The following is a 21,549-nucleotide window of genomic DNA, read 5'->3' as shown; positions in this document are numbered from 1 at the left end:
CAAAATGATGAATTATGGGCAGGCACATTAATGTTCTTTTCCATTTTTACAGTTTGGAAGAATTATGGGTAGGATACACAAAATTTGAACTGAAGCTGTTCGTTGCTATTTGATCAATTACTATTAACTCACAGGGCAATCACCACTTTTCTCATTTGTGCGGACAAACTGAGGACCTATTCTATGCGAGTATCATAATGAACTATGCACGGGATCTGCCCCTTTCCTTTGCTGTTGACCAATGAATAAATATAGGTGCCATTACGCTTGTACATTCCACAAAAAATAAAACAAAAACTTTTGGTTATATGTAAAAATTAGACTTTGTTGCCCTCAAGATTTTAGAAATCCTTTTATATCCCCTCAAAACATTAAATTAATTGTTTTTTCTTATATCCTTGTAAATATTAGATTTTGCCCTTCAAGGCTTTTACACCAGTATAAATAAGGATGTCCTTCAAAATACTTCTTGAACCTCTGCTTTCTCCACCAATGCTTTACAAAAATAGGCTGCACCCTTCATTCTTATCTTTAGGCCTGGCTTTGTCTGGAGGTGCATTCTTAGTTTCACTTCTCACACCTATAAATCAGTTACTTATTTATAATCAGGTCAGTTCGGCGAACTGACCTTGGGTCAAATTGTTGTTGGATCCCTCAAGTTTGAGAAAACTAGAGTCAAGCCCTTTGACTCCAACGCTCTAGGCTATAATTGAGTATTTGGGAGATGGGATTTCTCAAAAAGTTCTTTTCTCAAAATTCCAACGATTTGTTCTCCCTCCTTCCCAACATGCTAAACTTGAGCGAACGAACCAAAAAAAAAAAAAAAATTATTTATTTAAAGTTAGTTTAGCAGTTGTTCGTTCGTAGATCATATGGTCAAAATTGAACCACATCACCTAACATGGTACTTTATTTTTTTATGTATAATTACACATTAAAGAACGTAATTGGATCTGGATGAAGTGATAATGATGTAATTCAATTGCTAAAATAGATCTACGTAAGTATTTCCCCAACCAGTATATTTAGATAGGTTTTAGCTTCTCTTGTAGCTCCACCTCCAATCTGCTGGCTTCATGGGCAACTTATTTAGCTGTTTCAGCAAGAAAAGAAATTAAAAGACGACTTTTTGAGAAGTTTCCTTGGCATGTAACACAATTAAGCTACAGCCGGTGGATCTACTGTTATGAGAGGATTGTCTACAGATAGCTGCAATTACGTTCATTGACCATCAGAGCACTGGCGAATGCAGTTGTTATTGCCATCTGATATGGCTTCGAGGTTCAAGCTATAGTTGAATATTACGCTGACACCCTTCTTTGCAGGAGGGACCATCAATGAACAAGAATAAAATTCTTTCAAAAGCATGTCAGGATCAAGAACTGCATGTTGGAAAAGGATCTTGTTTCTCTGATCCCACAACAATCAATGTATACTATCCATGTGTTGTACTATATTCTTTCTAATATGATTGTGTTAACTATCTACACTAATACACGGACCAATTTCAGATAAAAAATGAGAAGTTTAATGTGTCGGGCAAAATTGGGAAGAGGAACAGGAAGCTGAATACTAGTACCTCTCATTTTCTTTTGTTTAGGGTACAAACACTTTATATAACATCAGTGCTGCTAGCAACAAACCATTAAACACTAATGATCCACCTAAAAAAGTAATGAATAAGCATTGATCTGGGTTCATTTTTCTAAACAGAGTCAGAGAAGCAATTCCATGACTAGAAACAACTACAAATTGAACTGTCAAAATTTCTTCTGCTCATAGTATGAATCAGCCACTGTGTTGAATATAAACTCTAAAACGAATTGCTGCCTATGTATGCTTAAGGACGTAGAGGCCAACATTAATGACCAGTTTCCCACCAGCAAACTCCAAAGGAAGCAGGATTTCTGAGATCAGCGATATTGGCGGTAGACTGGAGTGTACATGCAGCTCTCTGCATATTTAACGAGATCCTGAGGGCGAGGGAGACGGGTAGCCAGACCTGAGAGGCATAAGCAGATAATAGTTTTAGAACACTGAAGTTTAGGATAATATTCCTAGCTTAGGTAGAACCAGAAACGAGGAGCTCACCAAGTTCATAAGCCTTTGCTGCTACATTAGCTGCAATATGTGCTGATATCTTTCTAATATTAGAGAATGGTGGATAGATAAGACCCTTCTCATAGTTTTCCTCTGTAACTTGACCAGCCAAAGCTTCCGCTGTCGTAATAAGATGAAAAGGTTTCACCAGAGTTAAATCATATACATTCATTTGTATACAAAAATCTGTTTACAGGAATGAGCAGGTCAGTTGTTTTTCTGGTTATCGTTTCCTTCTATTATGTACATCAGTTAATTTCTTAAGCTCATGAAGCACTCCAGAATTGCTTACGACAGTGGGCTAAAGCATGTGTGCGGCTATCCATCTATGGGGCATTTGATCTTGACTAGTACCTTGAATGCTTTATGCTCGTCCATATGGCAAAATTTCTCAAATCCAAGGTAGGACATTAGTGCCTAGTAATTTTCTACCATGTCCAACTTTTAATGCTGAAATGATATTTCATACAAAAAAATGGAAATTATCAATCACATGTTACAATACTTACAAGCTGCCAACAAGAGGTCATCATGCACACGTATTGTGCCAGACATTATAATGCCTAAGCCAAATCCAGGGAAAATGTATGCATTATTTGCCTGCACAAATCAAGAAAAGAATCAAAGTAGGCCTTAAAACTTGTGGCTATGAAACTAACCACCATTATTGGTATAAACAAGCACCTGGCCAGGGATAAAAACTTTGCCATCATATTTGACAGGATCAAATGGGCTTCCACTAGCAAAGATAGCACGTCCCTGCAGGTTGCAGTATTGCATGGGGACACTTAAAATATTACATTTCTAAGGCAAGGTTTTTGTACACAAAAAATTCATAAATATTGGGTTAAAAATTCTATTTACCTCAGTCCATGTATAAGCTTCTTCAGCAGTACACTCGGATTGTGAAGTTGGGTTAGATAGAGCAAGAATGAGAGGTTTCTGACAATCATATGATGTAATGAGCTCCATATTTTGAGAACAAATTAAGGACTTGTGGTGTATCTCTTCATTTAAGTGCATGAGAGAGAGAGAGAAAGAACCTCATTCAGAGCTGCCATGGCCTCCACAACTTCCTTGGTAAATGTTTTTCCTACACCTGAAGTTCCTATCAGAACTGATGGTTTTATAGCCTGAGAAATGGAGGATAAAATGAAAAAACCAAGAAAGAATGCACTTTGAGATATTCGACTGTGATATCATAGCTTAAGCAGATATAAAACTCCACACCTTCACAGCATCTACAAGCTCCTTAATGGGTTCATGCTCATGAGCCCAGGGCTGCTTGAAATGCTGAATGGATTCCTTACGAGAGCTAACAATCAGTCCCTATCAAGCAAGTCAGGAAACCGTGAGCTGCAGCCGGAAATATGGCAAGGTTACCTGATACTCAGGATCGTATTACAGGAGTCAAATAGTCACAAGCATCAAACTTGATTGTGACCCTGATACCTTTGAGTCAACGAGCCAAATCTTCTTGCGGGCCTCTTCCACTGGAGCTTTTGTCTGCCAAAGCAAACACCCTCAATCAGACACCATCGAATATGTGCAGAAGTGCATGTTCGTAGCTAATCAATACCTTCTTAGATACTTCTAGTGCTATGAGCTCTGCTATGCCAGTTCCAGCCTGTAGAAAGCAGATGGAGAGTTCAGAAACGATATAAAGAGAGAGAGAGAGAGAGAGAGAGGCCATGGAGATGGAATAAACTAATATGCATACTTGCACTAATGCTTAAGATATGAATTTGCAGCCAATGGCAGATTCAGAGTGGTGAAAGCAAGAGGCAACTCTCCAAGCGTCCCCCACTAAGGCCCTTTATTCTAGAAACCTCATAAATTGAACCCTTTGCTCTCATTATTGAGTTCATCGACAATTTATTTCACTAATTAGTGATTTAGTGTGTATCAGAAAGATGATGATCTGCTGGAAAAAGGCAAGTTTATTGTACATTGAAGTGTTATTTATCTGCCAAAGTATAAAAAGACAATCAAAGTATATTATCATTGTCACATAACCTAGTAAACAAACATCGAGAGTTTATGGCATCAAATTTCCTATCAACTTTCAGAGAGAATTTTCCAATGCTAATACAATGATATATTTATTAAGAAGAAGAAAAAGAAGATGATGATGATGATGATGATGGAAATTTACCGGGTTTAAAAATGTTGAGGAACAGAATAAAGAGTGTAGCATCACTCGTGGAATTTATCAAGACGAAAAGATAAAGTAATGTACTGAACAATGGATTGGATATTGCTCTCAGTGTCCAAAGATGTAATGCACATTAGCATGCTGAACAATTCTGAACAAGATGTGCCAATCTAATAGATATTGCTCTCAGGGGCCAAAGATGTAATGCACACCAGCATGCTGAACAGTTCTGAACAAGATGTGCCAATCTCATAGCAAGATACTTATTACTCTCCGCCCAACAGGAGTCACTATTGAGGTGCAGATATCCCTATACCCCCACGTAAGATGCTGAACTCTACAAAAAGCGATGCAATTCCTGTGCAAAATAAGTAAAATGCAAGTAACTATCACCTCTCCAGCACCCAAAAATAAGAAAGTATGGTCAGCCAAAGCTCCTCCCACTAATCTTAAAGCGGCAACAAGTCCTGCTAGAACAACAGAGGCGGTACCCTGCACAAGAACAAGATTTAAAATCCAGAAATGGATAAGTATAAAAGTTTCACCAGAACAGAGAACCACAAATTTACCTGTATATCATCATTGAATACAAGATGAGTTGTCCCATACTTTTTGAGCAGCTCAAATGCATTATGATTTGCAAAATCTTCAAACTGGCAAATTAAAGCAATATTCAGGAGAATGATGGATCCAAGTGCTCTAGCTCAGTAGTACCAAATTGTACCAAGTTAAAGCAGCACAGACAGGGATGATACTCATAATACAGACTGTATTGGGAGCAAAGAAAAGCAAGTTTAAACAAACCTGTACAAGGACTTTCTCCCCATAGTTTTGCTTAACTGCAGACATGAACTCATCCAGAAGCTCAGCATATTCCTGTAAGACCAAACAACAAACCACCTCATACTAAGAAAAAAACAAGACAATTGACAAAGACTTGATTTCTATGCTCTTCACTTGAATACCAAATGTTAAAAAAGGAAAACAAATCACCACACCTGCCCAGTTGCCCTCCTCTGCCTGAGTCCAATATAGAACTCATCCTCCAGCAAGTGCTTATTATTTGTGCCAACATCAATTGTTACAGGCAGGCACTGTTAAATAACAAGAAAATGTTACACTGCCACACCCATAAAATTCAAATCCTCATCCTGTAGGGCAGGGGATATGAAAATTACTTTCCTTCCCAACTTGCTCATAAAAATTGAAGTGCTAGTTGCAGAAGTAAATGGCATGCCAACAGTAGTGGATATCCAAAACATCAAAATCATGCATGCTAACTATGGTCATGTTAAATAAACTTTCTGATCAACTAAACAGATATCTTTTATTACAAGTAAAATACTTTGCTGACAACTTTCTTTCTTTTTTCTTTTTTTTTTTTCTCTTTTTTTGTTTGTAGAACCAACATGAGGACAACTTTATTGAATATCAAGTAAAAAAGAATAAGAAATCCCAACAACTTGAGTAGAATCTTCCCATAGTAAAAAAAGGTTATGGTAACACTTACTACCGAAGGACGAACTCCTCCAAGGGCTGTGTAAAGAGAAAGCTTTCCAACGGGAATACCCATTCCCTGCAACAGTTTCCATAATTTGGTCAATCATATCAACAATTAACTGAGGGCACAAAAAAATAGTGAGTGAACCTAGATTAAAAGCAGATTTCCTTCTCAATAAGCTATACTGCTTATGATTTGATTCCAAAGCACAGGAACAGGAAAAAGTTTACCTGGCAGCCAAGATCCCCAAGCCCTAATATTCGCTCACCATCAGTCACGACAATAACTTGGATACTCCTCTCAGGCCAATTTTTCAATACTTCAAAAATTTTTCCCCTAAAAATTAGCAGTAATATAAGCAAGTTACTTAAACAAAAACAATCTTAAAAGCCAAAGCTTCGGTCTCACCAAATCAAAAGAACTTTGATAATTTATGCCAAAGAAAACCGAAGGAGAGGAATCAGACAGTACTTCTCTTTTAAGCTGATGTAAAGACCCTGTGGACGTCTGAAAATGCTGCCATACTTCTGACAAGCCTCACCAACTACTGGGGTGTAAACAACAGGTAAAAGCTCTTCAACATGGTCGATGAGAAGCTTATAGAACAGCCTCTCATTTCTTTCCTGCAAAATTGAGCAAAACACATAAGTAAACTAGGCAATTCTGCGAGAACCATAACTATTTTCAGCAATCACCATCATGAACTACTAAAGTCAAAGATCTTATTACAGTCAACACGAATCCAAACTTTGTGTATTAGCAAATCTTTGCACACTGATAGAATGCTTGAAGAGTACAGTATGGAGTAATAAGAAAGAACACAAAAGCTTTTTAGTCATTTACTGCAGATTAAGTACTCTACCAAATCAAACCAGGCTGCTCAACTAATCCTATAGTTGTTTCATCAAATTTACCATGAACAAATTTATGTCCAACTCCCATAAATTGAACATAGAGTATTTTTACATTTCTTTCCTAGAATTTTGGAGAAAAAAAAATGCTTGACCATGCCAGCTGTTACTTGTCCAGCGAAAAGGTTAGACAAAGATAATTCTGAACTCCATGTCCTGCCCAGCTTTAGCTAGTTATTGCATTCTGCTAAAAAACAGAACAGACCATTTTGCAGAGCTAGTCAAATTTATTGACAAACTTATCCCAAACTTATGCAGGTAACATGTGCTTAAGTAATTAGGATGAGTTTTAGTTTGACTAAGTTATACTGTTTCCTGAGTCTATTACTATAATTTTTATAGAGGGGCACATACCTGGAGATCCATCATAGCCATGTACCTATGGAGGGGAACTTGATATTGGCGAAGAGTGTGCATCAATCTCTTCTCCTGATTAAAAATCAATAAACCAATATTAATAAGGATTCTCCATTTCGTGCAGGGCAAAATAAATTATAGAAACTTTATTGAATTCAGCAAGGCCTTGAGGCAACCTGATGTTCCTGAGACAGTATAACTGGAGGTAGAAGACCACGCAAGTAATGAGCATCTCTTTCTGCTTCAGTGAAGGCAAGACCTTTGTTGTAGCGTGGGTCTCGCAACAAACTATGACCACTGCATCACAAAAGATAATAATCCTCAACTCAGGCTCAGAGAACCATGAAAAATCCCCCATTGATTTCATAGCTTTTTCATGTAAATGCTAACTAAGCAATCATTTATTGAACTCCTTGACTATGGGTATAGATACGTGAAAGAATGACTAATAACATAACGACAAAGCAACTCAACCCAATGCCCTAAATACTGCAAGCAACTATATCAAAAGACTGATGCTTGCAAAACCATAATAAACATAAAGGCAAAAATAAATAGGTCAGTTATTTAAACATTAATATTTTTCATCCAAATTATGGAAATACTGGTAGTTTTATTTAGCTTCCATAAATGCAGAAACCCATCAAAATTAAAATTGACTCTAAAAAGTTTGACTTCTCTTTGTTCACACCCAACACCAGCATACAAGAATGTAAGCAAACTCTTTCTGACTCCTCCGGGTTGAAATCATTGAATATCTTAATATTGCCTGTCAATTTATAGTGATTGGCAATTATGGCAGAAAGTAAAATCATTGGATTGAACAAACTCCAAATCTTGCTACTAGAATACCGGTGTCCTTAGGATTGACATTGGTGAATTTGAACACATCATCAAGGGCACCAAAAAAGATATACAGTTGCTGAGGGATTGAGTGCATTGCGTCAGCAAGTATTTGAACAGACCACTCACCTTGATATATTCTTATTCTATTCCCTATCAAATAGAAGAATACTCTATGTCATGCATAACTCTCGAAGAAGTTCTGGAACTAAATGTCCAGATTATGATGAAGTAAATAAATTTAGAATGAGTGGACTAAAATGAACAAGACTGTTGCTGATACTTTTGTCTTAGCCCCAGGGAAGAGTATGAGCAACGTGCATTTTTTATGAAAGGAGGAAGGCGTCTTCTTATCATAGAAGAGGCACACATTGCCGTAATATACAATAGCACAAGATTGGTAACAATCCACTCATCAGACCAATTGAGTCGGATGCAGAAGAAGAAGAAACATAAACTTGATAAGGGAACAAGGGGAAAAGTAAACTGGGCAAGGAAAGAAAGCGAGGTCAATTTCTAGGAAATGGAATTCTTAAGGTCAGAATCTTTGAAAATTGGCTTTTATTAAAAAAAATGGCTTTTATATCAATAACACGTAAGAACTACGAAAAAACACGAAGGAAAAATCCTTAAATGTTATGTTTAACATTATTCCCCTGATCTTGTGAAAGCATGCTTAGTACAAATCAACATCTAAAAATATCAATCACAAATGAGCAATTCAGCATTAAAACAAAAGAGTCTATTCATATACCAAGATTATTACGAATATGTTGTAATCGGAATCAAGGGTTCCAACATCTAGTTATAAGAATCCAACTGAGCAATTTCATTAATGCAAGTTCAAAAATTACATAAGAATTTGACACTGAGCAGTTCAGACATTTCTGGATAACGTGGCAACAGTAAAAGAGTTCAGACATTTGTGGATAACCTGGCGATAGTAAAACTCCAGGGGGTTAGAAGCTGATCCTCTGTGGCTCTATCCTCCCCATAGATATCCCCAACGCCACCACCAACTCCTCTTTCATCAGTCATATCGAGCACAGATTCCCCATTCCTCATCTCCTTCAATGTACTCTCCATCACTCCACTGATCTTTCTCTCTCGTCTTCCGATCAAACAACCAAATGCCTTTCTCTGCCAATGACAGAAACTAAACAAAACAACAAAGCCTAAAAATAACAAACAACCCACAAACAAAAACACGGAGTTTTCTTGAAAACAATAAAGATTGTCCCTTTGCAGAAAAAACTCAGGGAACACACCTTTTCTAAGCAACAGCAAAGAATAAAATGGCGATGCTTGACAGCAAAGGCTTTGACACAATCCCACTTTTTATATATATAAAAAAAAAAAAGTGAACTCTTTCTATGTGGGCTTAAGTCAAAATTGAAAATTTCCGACAAATATGAACTAAAAGATAAAAAGAGAAAGAATTGATGGGATTTATATCGTCCATTACCAGAAAATGGGGGGTGTTGGCGTTGAATGAGAGCAGCATGGTGAAAGTTACGTGTGGACACAGGTTCTCCGCGTATTTGGAGAGAGAGAAATTCAGAGATTTCCACGTTTTCAGTGAGATCGATAGAGAATGTGATGAGAAGTGAAAATTAGTTAGCCGCCAAGTCCTGGGGACTGGAAGCTCTCTCTCTTCTTTCTGTTCTTTTCTTTACTTGCTGCTATTTTGTTATTCTTTTTTTTTTTCCAAGTACTAATTTTTTTTATTTTTTTAAGTTAGAGATTTGAAATCCGAGACTTTGAATTTAAGGCTTTCTACTTATAATTCCTCTCACCTAACCATGCAATCCAACCTTTCTCTATCTTAATTTGGCACATCTTCCCTATGTGTGCTTAATTAAAAAAAAAGAAAGAAAAAAAAATGTAATCGATGAAAATTTATCAAATACCCACGTCCTATGCCTATATTTCGATTTTAATGTTTTATTAATTTTGTGTGAGCTCTCTGTACAATTTTATTCTTTGGTATAGGAGTAATATCAATGTTTAAGTGTCATTATTTGGATAGCGGTTTGAATGCAAGTGACGAGTTTTTTTTTTTTTTTTAACAATTGAGGCGTGCTTTCTATAGAGCAAATTTAACTTGTTTTTTAATATAGGGTTCGTATTTATATATAGAAAGTTATTAGTATCTTATTCATCTTAATTATTTTCCGAGTCTTAGAAACTCGGACAGAAAGTATTTTCTTTTTTCAAGAATAAATAGGGGGAAGGAGGGCAAAATTCTTGATTTATATACTATGTGCTTGCTCTCTTTTCATTTAGAGGGCTCTCGTTCAACGCCAAAAGTGCATTAGGACATATATACAATAGTAATATTAACAATTAAAAGTCAAGTAATGAAGATCCACTTTTAGAACACAATGAAAACACTACCATTTTTTTCCCCATTTTCCATGGATTGAATTGAATGAAGATCCACCTAAAACGGTCACTTTACATATATAGTTTGGTTTCTAAACATAAAGAAATTAAAGCAAACTAAAACAATTTAGTTCGGGAAAGTTTTTTTAACATACAACATCTAACGTGTTTGAGATAGAAACTACAGATCAAATACAAAAATGTCACCAAGAAAGAACATCTGAACTGAAGCAGCAGCCCAAATTAAAAGAAATAAAGCTCAACCACCTCCAAAATGTTAGGTGCCTGTGGCCTAAAAGCACCTAATTTTTTCGGTGGATGAAATCATGAAAACATTCAACTCTCGATCCTTCATTTATTTAGACGTACCTCTTGCTGGTTCTCTCCATTTTCGTCTTTAGATTCATTCCTCAAATAGCAGTAGATGTCTCTTAATTACCTGACAAAAGTCGTCCTTTCTTCTTCATTTCTCTCTCTCTCTCTCTCTCTCTCTCTCTCTCTCTCTCTCTTAAATCTGAAAAAAAAGAAACAACAACCAAAAGAAAAAACATGGGTTTGTCTAACTTTACTAGCATATCGAACTATACAGTGAATTCTTTTCTTTTCAACGAAGGCATTCCCATGCAAATCAATCAAGTTAGCTATTCTTTATTGAGAAGTGGTCGTGTGGCTTGCACGAGCCAAATAGTTGATTGCATCATGTTGGACTAAATCTCAAGTTAAGTCCTACTCCACCTACCAATCCCTCCACATCATTTGCTCGTCTTGTTCTTTCTTTAGTCTTTTTTTTTTCTAGATTTTGGATCACATGTATTGTCAATTCATGCTCATGCAATAATGCATATTTTTTTCTTTCTGATGAATTAGGTGATCTTTTGTGATCTATTACGAGTGATTGGGGTCGTGAGGAGCTAATATCGATCACATCACTTTTAGCTTTTGTCAAATGCATCATTAATCGAATTTTCCGTGTAATTGTGCACGAAGAGATTAAGTTGATGTGAAAGTTACAACAATATCAATATTGGATCATGCCCAGGTTGGGAATCAAATCCTTTCTTCAAGTTTCATGTCAACTTTATTTTTTAATCTAGTTTCAATTGCTATTTTTAGAGTTTTTATGAAGACGTAAAAAGATGATCAAAAAACATGTACTGGCCTGAAAACTAACATTAGTAATTATTGTTAAACAGTTGAGCTGGTAGCCGACATTTGACGACGGAGTACCATTTTGAACAGCCCAAATTCTTGAATATGACTGGTGATATCTGCAGTTCAGTGTGAGAAGGAAGGCACGCACAACCAAAATTTGGACCTTGCTATGAACCATCAACCAGCCATTTCTACCTTGCAAATGTGAAGACTATGTCGAACTCATACATCAGATTTCAGGTTTCCAACTTGAAGCTGTAGTCTAATCTCACAACCGAGGAAAATTTTCATTAGTTGATGCAATCTCCACACAGGAATGTCCCTCTTATTGAAAAGCAAAAGTCAAATAATCCTAGCAAGAAGGAACGTACAATGATACAAACGTGGTTAGCTACAATCCCCATCTTTGGACTTAAGTTGCCTAGGAGCACAAGTCCTCTCGACTAGATCATCAAGTCTTAAAAAGTGGGAAATTTGGTGTCATCTGAATATCGCATTCAAAGGGTTCTAGATGTAGCTCTTAAGTTCATTCATTAATTGAATAATTGTTATGTTGATTAAAATTTCAAAAAGACTTTTTACACTATTTTAACTTCTTTTTTTTTTTTTTTTGAGATTCTATAGTCATTTTTTAGTATCCTACCCACAAGTGAAATTCACCGTTGAACGGTGAAATAAGTGTTATTGACCCTTAGGTTAAACATTGTTAAACATTTAACATTTGAATTATTATCTTTAGTGGAAGATATAAGTTGATAGAATGATACCCAAAAGCAACCATAGAATTTTCCTTTTTTTTTTTCCTTCCATCTCAATACAGAACGGTTAGAGAGCTCCATTCAACCATCGAAACACTTCAAATCATCTGTCTCGAATTTTATCTCTGTCCCGTCTTTGTTTAATTGTCTTGTTGCTAGACTTATTCTCTAATAGAATTCTAAGAGTTATTGATTATTTAAATTATCCACAATATAATGTTAAGAGTTATTAATCAACGCACGTAATAGCTAAACCGGAAGAAAGAGACCGTACAAAGACAAAATCCAGAGCAAGCGATTTCAAGTAGGCCATGAAAGCCATGGGGCTGCGTCCTAGTGCAACTGTTCATTTTTCTGGGCCAGGGAAATGTGGGACTATTATTCCTCCGCGGTTAAAAAATCAAGGGTTTGCCTTCCTTGGGCTCGGCCCAACCATGTCAGTTTTGATTTCGGATGTTTGTGCTCTTTTGTCCATCAGGACCCAATTCAAGAGGCAACCATATTAACAAGATGACCGCAAAATCTCAAATTCTCTAATTAAGAGTCAGCTTAAATTTAAAAAAAATGCAACTACTTAGGTAACTTTTCCCTCAATGCCTTCAAAAAAAAAAAAAAAAGAAATTGTCTTAGTTAGAATTAATGATTTGTACAATTGACCATGAAACTTGTGCAATAAGAATTTAACTTTCTGGAAATTTTTTAATATTACACAAAGAGAAAAACTTTCTTAAATAACACAATTCAGAAAGTGCCCCGATAACTTGTTAGGGTAGATAATGTTAAAAAAAAGGTACAAACAAAGGATAAATGTTTGAAATTAAAAAAAAAAGGACATTTTTTTGGGTCAAGAAAAAGAAAAGAAAACATGATTTGTGTTGATTATGTCTCTACAAGATACAAATGATAACCAACAATAATTTAGTAACTTTTCCTCTTTAGTAATTCTCCCAATTCTCTCAATTTTCAAGTTAATGTTTTTTCTGCCAAATTGGAAAAAGTTTTTTTGATGAACCCTTTTTCTGCCCTAAATGAATAAAAAACATGGGCAAGAAATGGATTATGGATACTCCGGAGGCGTGAAAACAGAACAAAACTTGAGTAGGTGTTTAAAGATACAATAGAGTAGTTGTCAAAAAAAAAATTTAGTAGTACAAATTGTACTATATCATTTAATGAAATAATGTGACAAAATCCAGACCACCCAAATGTGAGTAGTGAACACAAAGGCTAAAAGCTATAAAGCTCAAAGAAAGGATAAAAACTAGGTAAAAGCTACCCATGCTTTTTGCCTAGGTATGAAAAACTGGGTAAAAGCTAAAAAAAAAGAAACAAAGTAAGAGTACCCGATTCAGTGTTTACTGGTTTATTGACCATTGGTTAATAGAAAAAGAAAATGAAAAAGAAACAATCAGAAATGAATGAATGTTTGTAAAGGCGCCCAAAGGACAAAACCCAATTTCCCGTGGCATATTGAGTACAAAGAACCTGCAAAAAAGCTTCTCTCATTCTCAACAAATGCAGCTTTTTAGGGGGCTAGGGTTTTGGCCATTTGTTATCTTCAATTACAAATTTAGTCACTACTAGTAAAATCTTTCAGCTGTTGACTGGACGGAACAACATCCTTCCATGGATCTTCGTCCTAGGCAAAGAACACCCTTTTCTGGGTTCACAAAAGATGAGGTCCTTTTTTTCCCCCTAAAACTTTTTCCAAAAATCTTGAGTTTTTCTCATCTGGGCTTGCATTAAAAGGTTCTGATAATCATCTAGTTTTATGTAGTTAGCTCCATTTTTGTTTATGAGGCCTGAGTTTGTGTATATTTATTTGTGTAGATGTTTATTTTTCTGAAGAAAGCATGATTGATTGCTGAAATGTATTGACCCCTGCCCTGATGTTTGATCACTTGTTAATCTGCTTATTACCTTGATTAGAATATTAGTTTACTCTGCATTTATGGATTTTGCTTCTATGCAATTACATGTTATGCGAAAAATGTGCAACTTTTTTTGTAGTCTCTCATTGGAGAAATTTTAAGTAGTTTAAAAGTGTTAACTTTTTTAGTACCTCATTAATCTAAAGGCTGTTCATGCCAACAGGTGATCCATTGAAAGGAAGGGGAAAAGAATCATGAAAATTTTCCTTACGAAACTAATGTGGCTATTTATTTTTGTTGTTTGTTTAGATTTATTTGAGTATCAAGTTACAAGAATGAATATGTAGTCTGTGTGTTCCTTTCTTTGTAGAGGAATCCAGTAAAGACTGTTTGTATATGTCATGTGTTTTCAATTTCTTTCTCAGCTGTGAAATTGGTCATGTACTGTTAGATTACAGCAGATTTGTCCCCAGTCAGTCAGTTTGAGGTAAGAATACCACTTTGTTGAATAGCATCCCTTGAAGTTGGGCCTACAGAGATTCTGTTGTGAATAAGATTCCGTGGCATGATTCTAGTGTGATACTTGCCAAATTTGCTACCTTGCTGTCATAAACATGTAAAATTGCCAGATGATCAGGAAACAAGCTAATGCGATTGTTTGTAGATTAGGGGATTTTGTGTGGTTCTTCTTTTCTAATGACTTTAGTAGGCCTGTCATAATCTCTCAGGTTTCTAGATTTCTGCCTGAGAAAATGAGTGCTTGTGGACTTTTGTTGTTTCAAAAAGTTTGCTATCCAACATTACTACCATTCCCTTTTTTTGTGGTGTGAAAGACTTGGCATTAACATTGTTAATTATCACTTTTATGTTTCATTTCCTCATGCTATTCTGGCAAGAGTTGTCTTATGTGATTCTTTGTAATGTTAAATGATGTATTTAGACTGAAAGAATGGAGCATTTCCTTAAAGATGCAGCGGACCGATCTTTCGACCAGGATTTTTGTAAGAAGCTGGCAGGGCTTTTCAAGTAATCTAGGAACTTTTTGTGCTTTTTAATTGTTGGAAAAGATCAATTTGATGAATTTCTTATTGGATGGTTACTCCTTCCTTTGACATGCTAAAATTGCAGCCGTTCTAAAGGTCGTGCAGGAAAACCTGTTATAAAGTGGATTGAGGTACTCTTGCTCTGGCTTCTTTCCAGACAGGCTTGTGGTCAAGCTGATAACGTTTGATGTTAATATTAACAATACTTATGTCACTGGATGTGTATTTAGGTCCATAATTGGTTTCAGAAAAGGCAGCAAAATTACCTCTCTGAAGATGCTTCAGCTGATGCAGCAAGAAAATTAACTCCTTCTCCAGAAGCTGGCGCTTTGATCAAGAAGAGTGAGAATTCCCAGATGCCAAAAGGTGCTTCTTATAAACATGCTGTGCTTTTGTGTGGGGATATAGACAAACAGGGTTTGCGCATGGATCAATCCCAACCCAAATTTCCAGAGATTTAAGCACGATTTTATGGTTAATACATTTATTTCACATGCAAGTACTTTCCTACTACCTTATTCTCTCAAAAAGTCACCTTTAGATCTGGTTGGCCTGATAAGAGGACAAATTTCCTGGTTACAGGTTGATGAACTAAAATTTTTTCTGTCTTGTATGATGCAACTTTGCGAGCTATTATATTCAATTAGCTTATAGATTTTAACAATGTAAAACAAGTAATAACTATATTCTAACAAATGTGAGAGAGCTTTAAAGCTGATAACTTGTATTTCACTCCTTTATTCCAAATAGATGTCCTAGCTAGAGTCGGCACTGCTTTAAAATGGACTTGGATAACAATAATGTGTGAAGCTTAAATAAGAAGTGGGAAACACATGGATTGATTTATGAATTGAATTTAATAAATGGAGAAAGTTGGGAAGCAAGTGCTCAATGGTAGAATTGAGAAAATAGTTACCACTCCTTTTACTTATTGCTTTTTATTGAAGAAAGTGAAAGTGATTTTTGCATGGTGCTAAATGCAAAGTTAGCCATCCATTTGGTTGAATAGGGAGTAAGTGGGGATCTCAGTAGATCCACAGAATTTTATGTTGTTGGATAAGATCGAGTTCCCTAAGCCTTTACAAGTCAAGCTGGTTACCCCTTCGTTGTCTAATGTTTAGGTATAGAACTTAGGTATATAGAAGTTTATCAGGTACAGAGGTATTTGAGGACAAATTCTGATTTGATTGTATTTTTCAGTTGTCTTGCTTGTAAAGTGCTAGGGTGGTCTTGTTCCTTCAACAGCATGTATTGTCTTTGTGGTTATCATCTTTCAAAGTCCTTTGCCTTTTAGTGCTGTAAGTGAAATCGTCTTTTAGTAGCTTGCGTATTGATTTGCCAACTTGCAGTCCTGCTATTTATTAACAAATCATGTTAAAAAATTCAATCATTATTTGTCAAAAATTTTATCATTACTTTAATTCAGCAACTAGCTAGAATGAGTTTGTACTTTTCCAAAGATTTTGACCGAAGGCTTGTGAAAGCAGATGAAAAGGTTCCAGATGTATCAAAGTTGGAATTTGAGGCAAGATCACCGAAAGATGGGGCTTGGTAAGCTCGTTAAACTAAGTTTGTCTTTTTCCCCTTGTCAAAGGAAAGGGGACTTGTTACCAAGCTTCTCTCTTTTTTTCTTTTTTCTGGATCAATACTTTCTTTACTCATAGGGCGTGTAGATTTTATCTTGTGCTAAGGTTTCCTTCAATTTCAAGTCAATTTAATGTGAGTCACAATTAGTTTAATTTGGCGAGTTTGCTATGTTGTCCTATGTGATCACGTTGTTTGTGTTATGAATGTACACATGCCTTCACAGTTTGCTCTTTTCCTTGGATATTTGTGTGTTATGAATGTACACATGCCTTTGCAGTTTTCTCTTTTTCCTTGGATATTTTCTTTCCTTCAAGTGAAACTTCTTGAACCTTTCCTGTTTTCTCTAAAACTATTTGCTAGTTGGCACGCAATAGTAAGCTTTTGCAATTGATGCTTTGCATGATCTTGAAGCACAAAGGCAGGACATAAATCTATTTTTGATCTTATAGGGCTCAAATTGTTTATGTATTTCTTCTTGTCCTCTTGATTGTATGATAAGGTAGTGTTTTTAACAATTAACCATATAGTTTGTTTGCATACACCAGATGTAAACCTAACATGGGAAAAGAATTCTTCAGGTCTTAGAGTCATCTTTCTGGATCAAATGTCTCATTTAATAAATGCTCCTGAATTAACCTCTGTCAAAGTCCACTTAGGTTTGACTTGCAGTTGAATGAGAGTTCATTTTACAGTGTAAAGGAGGGAAAATTCTGTACCGTGTCCAAAACTGTTAGTTTGTGGAATGCTTACATCAATAAAGCAAACCATAAAGGAGAAAAACACCAGATGTGTGCAGTTCTACTCTGTTTTTGGGCTTGAATTTGAAATGCTTACATAAATAAGGCAAAACAGGCATAACATGCTTATGGAAAAGTTGGTCCCTGTCGTTACATGGTAAAGGTTGTCATTCCTGAAGAAAATGCTGCAATTTCATGCGTAAGACTTGTTCTAACCTTTTTTGATGCCTTACAGGTATGACATCGAGACATTTCTTGCCCACCGAATGCTCGACTCAGGGGAAGGAGTAAGTGCTTAAATTTGATCAAAGGATTTCCTAGTCCTAATAATTTCCCACACTAATGTTGAACCCGCAGATAAATGCTTCATATTTTTTAGTTTTAGGATGCAATGCTATTTGGTGCCAGCATATTTTTGTTGCTTCTTTGCCTCTTTGAGTCTTAAGGCAATATCTGTCCTGTAATTGCAGAGCCATTGTGTGAAGCAACATTATAGTAACCATCGGAAAGGTGCAAAAGCACATCCAAAGGCTGATTGCTTCATATTTATATCCTATATTTCTTGCCTGGCTATGTCTATAAGATCCAATGGCACTGAGTGCACCCAAAAATTACTATTATTCTGCATGGGTTTCCTTGTGCCCATGGTTTGATCTTTCTTGGTTTATTACAGGAGGTTCGAGTAAGATATGTTGGATTTGGGCCTGAGGAGGATGAATGGGTGAATGTGATAAAGTCAGTACGTGAAAGATCTGTCTCTTTGGAACACTCTGAATGCCACAAAGTGAGAGTTGGAGACATTGTACTGTGCTTCCAGGTACCTCAGTTTGTCACCACCTTCTCTGTTACAGTCCAGTTGGAGGAGTTCATGAACTCTGCCATTGTTACAAATGAGTGGAATTATTTAATCCACGAGGCCTGGCCTACAGATGGCAACCTAGGATTTATATGTGGAAAATAATTGGTTGTAAACTGTAATTGCACTTTCTGTCATCTGAAGTCCATTACTTCTGTGACAATAGCAAAAGTGTTTTGAATGTCAAAAATCATGTTGAGCAAATAATACACAGAATATTCTCACTAGTTCAAAGGCTCACATTAGTGTGTAATGATTTTTATTTTTAATAGTTCAAAGGCTCAAATTATTTTTATTTTTTAAATTTCATTAGTGTGTAATGATGGGCTCACATATTTTAATTTTTGCTGAATAACATCAGGAGCGAAAAGATGTAGCGCGATACTATGAAGCTGAAGTTGTAGGAATTGAGAGAAGGTTGCATGACATTAGAGGTTGTAGATGCCTTTTCACAATTCGGTATACTCATGATAAAATTGAGGTGAGTACCATTTCCAGGCAGTGTGTAAAATCCAGGTTTTTGGCTTCCTTTTCAGTTAGATGATGTATTGTTTGTTAAACACATTCTTTTGCTTAGCCAAGGTCTTCCGTAACTTTTTATCCTTGCAGGAAAAAGTTCGTTTGAGGAGATTATGTTTCCGGCCGAGCATATTAGGGGTTTCGGGAAAGCCTTAGCCAAGAAATTATGGTGCTGAAACAAATACATTTTTGAGCTTTTTGAGAAGTGGCTAATCTTTGTGAGGTTTGAGTTCAAGTACACCAAGTAGACAGCTGAGACCATACCTATTATACATAGACTAGGTCTTTCTTTGCAGAGAAAGCTCTAATGGTAATTAGTGGAGTGTAATGTAAAATACCTGAAAATAGTGTGTTTTGCTATTGATTCCATGAGGTTGTGCTTATGCAGCCCTCATTTGTAAAGCTATGGTTTCTTGCTTATTTCTCGGAAACAACAAGCTTGAATGAAGACTACTAATCTCAAGAAGGCAACTATTGTCTGAAATTTACTATGCGGGTTTTTTTTTTTACTTCTTTTAAACTTGTATTTTTGTAATTGGTGTCAAGCTGTTTGAGTTGTACATTGATCAACTGGATGCTGCTCTGCTCATCCCTACATTGTTAAATCATCAGCTTTCATGTGCTCCTGTGTATACTGTAATTGTGTTGTCAAGTAAACTCTCACCTTTTTAATTTGTCAGGTTGAATGGAAATTTAGTTGAAGTTCATTTTTGCCTCATTGGATGCAATTTTTGTTTTGTTTTCCCCATATTTTGCCACACCTGTTGCACCCTTTTTTTTCTTCAATTTACTTAGAAGAGAAGCCTCTCTCTCTCTCTCTCTCTTTTTACTGTTGATCATTAAACAGCAACAATTGAAAGAATGTATAGTCGAAGAGACGTATGATTTAAGGCGGATGGTCATGAGATAGAATCAACAAATCATTTGCCAACGGTGGAATCCTTTTGATCTGTGATTTGATGTGCCTCCGTAGTCCTCTAAACTGCTGCATGGACGTCAAGTATTCCAGCAAGCACCGCCCTCGATCAAGATTTCAAGATGGAGACTTGGAATTTTCGGGATCCTTTCAGGCCAAAAGGGCCCGCATCAAGAACACAATAAAGGTCGATGTGGGAGCTTTATCCTTGTTCTACTGGCTCTGAGGAGGAGGAATGGGACAGGAAAGCCATGTCCGTGCATAGGACATACCTGGTGCCTGATGGTGATTATCATTGTTTCCTCCTCCTCCGGCCAGCTCTTCGTTGGGGGCGATGTCAAGCCTGATGGTACTATAGTAGATTCAGCCGAAGACTGACATTGGTTGCGACTTACCTTACAAGACTTGGGACTTTTGACGTCTCTTAAAGTCTTGAGATACATGGAGGATTCTCAATAAATTTTTCCTTCTTTGCTTCTGTTGCCCTTCTGTGTCTTTTTAAATATTGAACCTTTGCTGCCATATTCATCCATTTCTCTTAAATCAGGAGATTTGAGAACATTCCTGATGTTGCACTTTCTTTTTTGTTTTTTCTTGTCGGGTCATGGGTGCCGTCTTTTTTTTTTTTTTTTTTTTTTCTGACGAAATGGGTGTCCGGGTCAAGTCCGTAAAGGCGGCCCGACTAATCCCACTTCGACCCGGTCCAGCGCCCCAACCAGACCTAGCACGTTAGATGCACGGAGAAACCGATGTTGCTGCGGAGATTCGACCCCAGGACCTGACGGTCCCGAGGAAGAGGCGCCAACCACCAGTCCATTCACGTGGGGGCTCATGGGTGCTGTCTTACATGTGGTTTGTTTGTGTATTCTGATTTGAACAATTTGGGAATGAAAAAGAAAAAAGTGTGAAGTGGGAGGATTATGAAAATAAGAAATTCGACAAGTCAAAACATTTTTTCCTTTTTTGGTCGAAATGTCACATGTGCTGCATTTCTATATATTTGTCTGTTCTTTGTTTTTTTTTTTTTCTTTTTATCAATCTCGACTACTATTCGTACTACTGAGTTCGCAAGTATACGAGAGCATGCCATGAGGTCTCTTCATAATGTGTATTGATTTTTGGTTCCAAGTTCACCTTCTTTTTTTGTGTTTTGTTGTACTTTGTCGCATTGAACAGCTAGTGAATGTATTTTGTTACATTACTTGCCTTTTATTTGCTCTCTTCTCTGCTCAAGAACACAAGTGGAAAGCATTTCAACTAATCATTGTGTAAGAGCATTTCAACAAATTACACTCTTAACTATACACCCTTGAAACCTAACCTCTAGAAGGTTCTGCCCAATTCTACTTCCTAAAGTCTCTTATATACAAACTCTAGACCCTTCTACCTCTTTCAAGATTAGCTCGGAGGACCATGTCACAAAGTAGCCTGTCTCGATGCCAGTATTACCATAGCAAGGCCACATCACATGCATGCTTGTACCACACAATGAGTAGGAAAAATTACATTATAGAGAATATAAGATGCACCGATACGAAGATTTCCCGAGCCTTGTGGATGATGATTATTCGGTGCAGAAATAAGACAAGTGCACCTGACGGCATAGCCTCCAATATCTCATTTCTCTCAGTAGTGTAGTGTCTCCTCCGAGCTTGGCAGTCACATCAGCCGCACCGAATCCAGGAGCAACAGACGCAATGAGAAAATAAATACTCCCCTCACAGCAGTGTTCTGTTGTTACTAGTGTTCTATGTAAGCCATTTTCCATCAAGATGGATTTTCATTTCTCCTCCAGAAAGCAGTCATATTGCCCCCAAGCTTTTTCAACTAAACAGGACTTTTTTGAGCATCACAGAGA

The 21,549-nt window shown here is 36.6% G+C and overlaps 2 protein-coding genes across 5 annotated transcripts; one reads left to right on the top strand and one right to left on the bottom strand.

Moving 5' to 3' along the window:
• Positions 1-1,560: 1,560 nt before the first annotated feature.
• On the bottom strand, positions 1,561-10,741 carry LOC113705467 (NADP-dependent malic enzyme). Of its 4 annotated transcripts, none has more exons than XM_027227319.2 (20): positions 10,622-10,741; positions 8,802-9,023; positions 7,201-7,321; positions 7,022-7,096; positions 6,228-6,379; positions 5,987-6,092; positions 5,766-5,831; positions 5,254-5,349; positions 5,060-5,131; positions 4,825-4,908; positions 4,649-4,747; positions 3,680-3,727; positions 3,553-3,606; positions 3,331-3,429; positions 3,144-3,233; positions 2,965-3,042; positions 2,785-2,859; positions 2,610-2,700; positions 2,092-2,220; positions 1,561-2,002 (listed from the first exon to the last, which is right to left on the bottom strand). In XM_027227319.2, the coding sequence occupies exons 1-20, from the start codon at positions 10,657-10,659 to the stop codon at positions 1,914-1,916; spliced, it is 1,884 nt and encodes a 627-aa protein (XP_027083120.1). In that variant the 5' UTR covers positions 10,660-10,741; the 3' UTR covers positions 1,561-1,913. The 4 variants fall into 4 exon arrangements, with proteins under 4 accessions (XP_027083120.1, XP_027083121.1, XP_027083122.1 ...); XM_027227320.2 differs by lacking the exon at positions 10,622-10,741 and adding an exon at positions 9,333-9,525 and having other exon boundaries at positions 8,802-9,007; XM_027227321.2 differs by lacking the exon at positions 10,622-10,741 and adding an exon at positions 9,333-9,521.
• A 2,854-nt stretch (positions 10,742-13,595) lies between these two features.
• On the top strand, positions 13,596-19,266 carry LOC113706914 (protein SAWADEE HOMEODOMAIN HOMOLOG 1). Its single transcript, XM_072063372.1, has 9 exons — positions 13,596-13,842; positions 14,974-15,059; positions 15,162-15,207; positions 15,307-15,442; positions 16,564-16,627; positions 17,636-17,687; positions 18,074-18,217; positions 18,618-18,737; positions 18,866-19,266. Exons 1-9 carry the CDS (start codon positions 13,789-13,791, stop codon positions 18,929-18,931), a joined length of 768 nt encoding a protein of 255 aa, XP_071919473.1. The 5' UTR covers positions 13,596-13,788; the 3' UTR covers positions 18,932-19,266.
• The last annotated feature ends 2,283 nt before the right edge of the window (positions 19,267-21,549 follow it).

This window comes from Coffea arabica, chromosome 8c (assembly GCF_036785885.1).
Source record: "Coffea arabica cultivar ET-39 chromosome 8c, Coffea Arabica ET-39 HiFi, whole genome shotgun sequence".
Lineage (NCBI taxonomy): Eukaryota > Viridiplantae > Streptophyta > Magnoliopsida > Gentianales > Rubiaceae > Coffea > Coffea arabica.
This window is presented reverse-complemented; position numbering and strand designations above follow the sequence as displayed.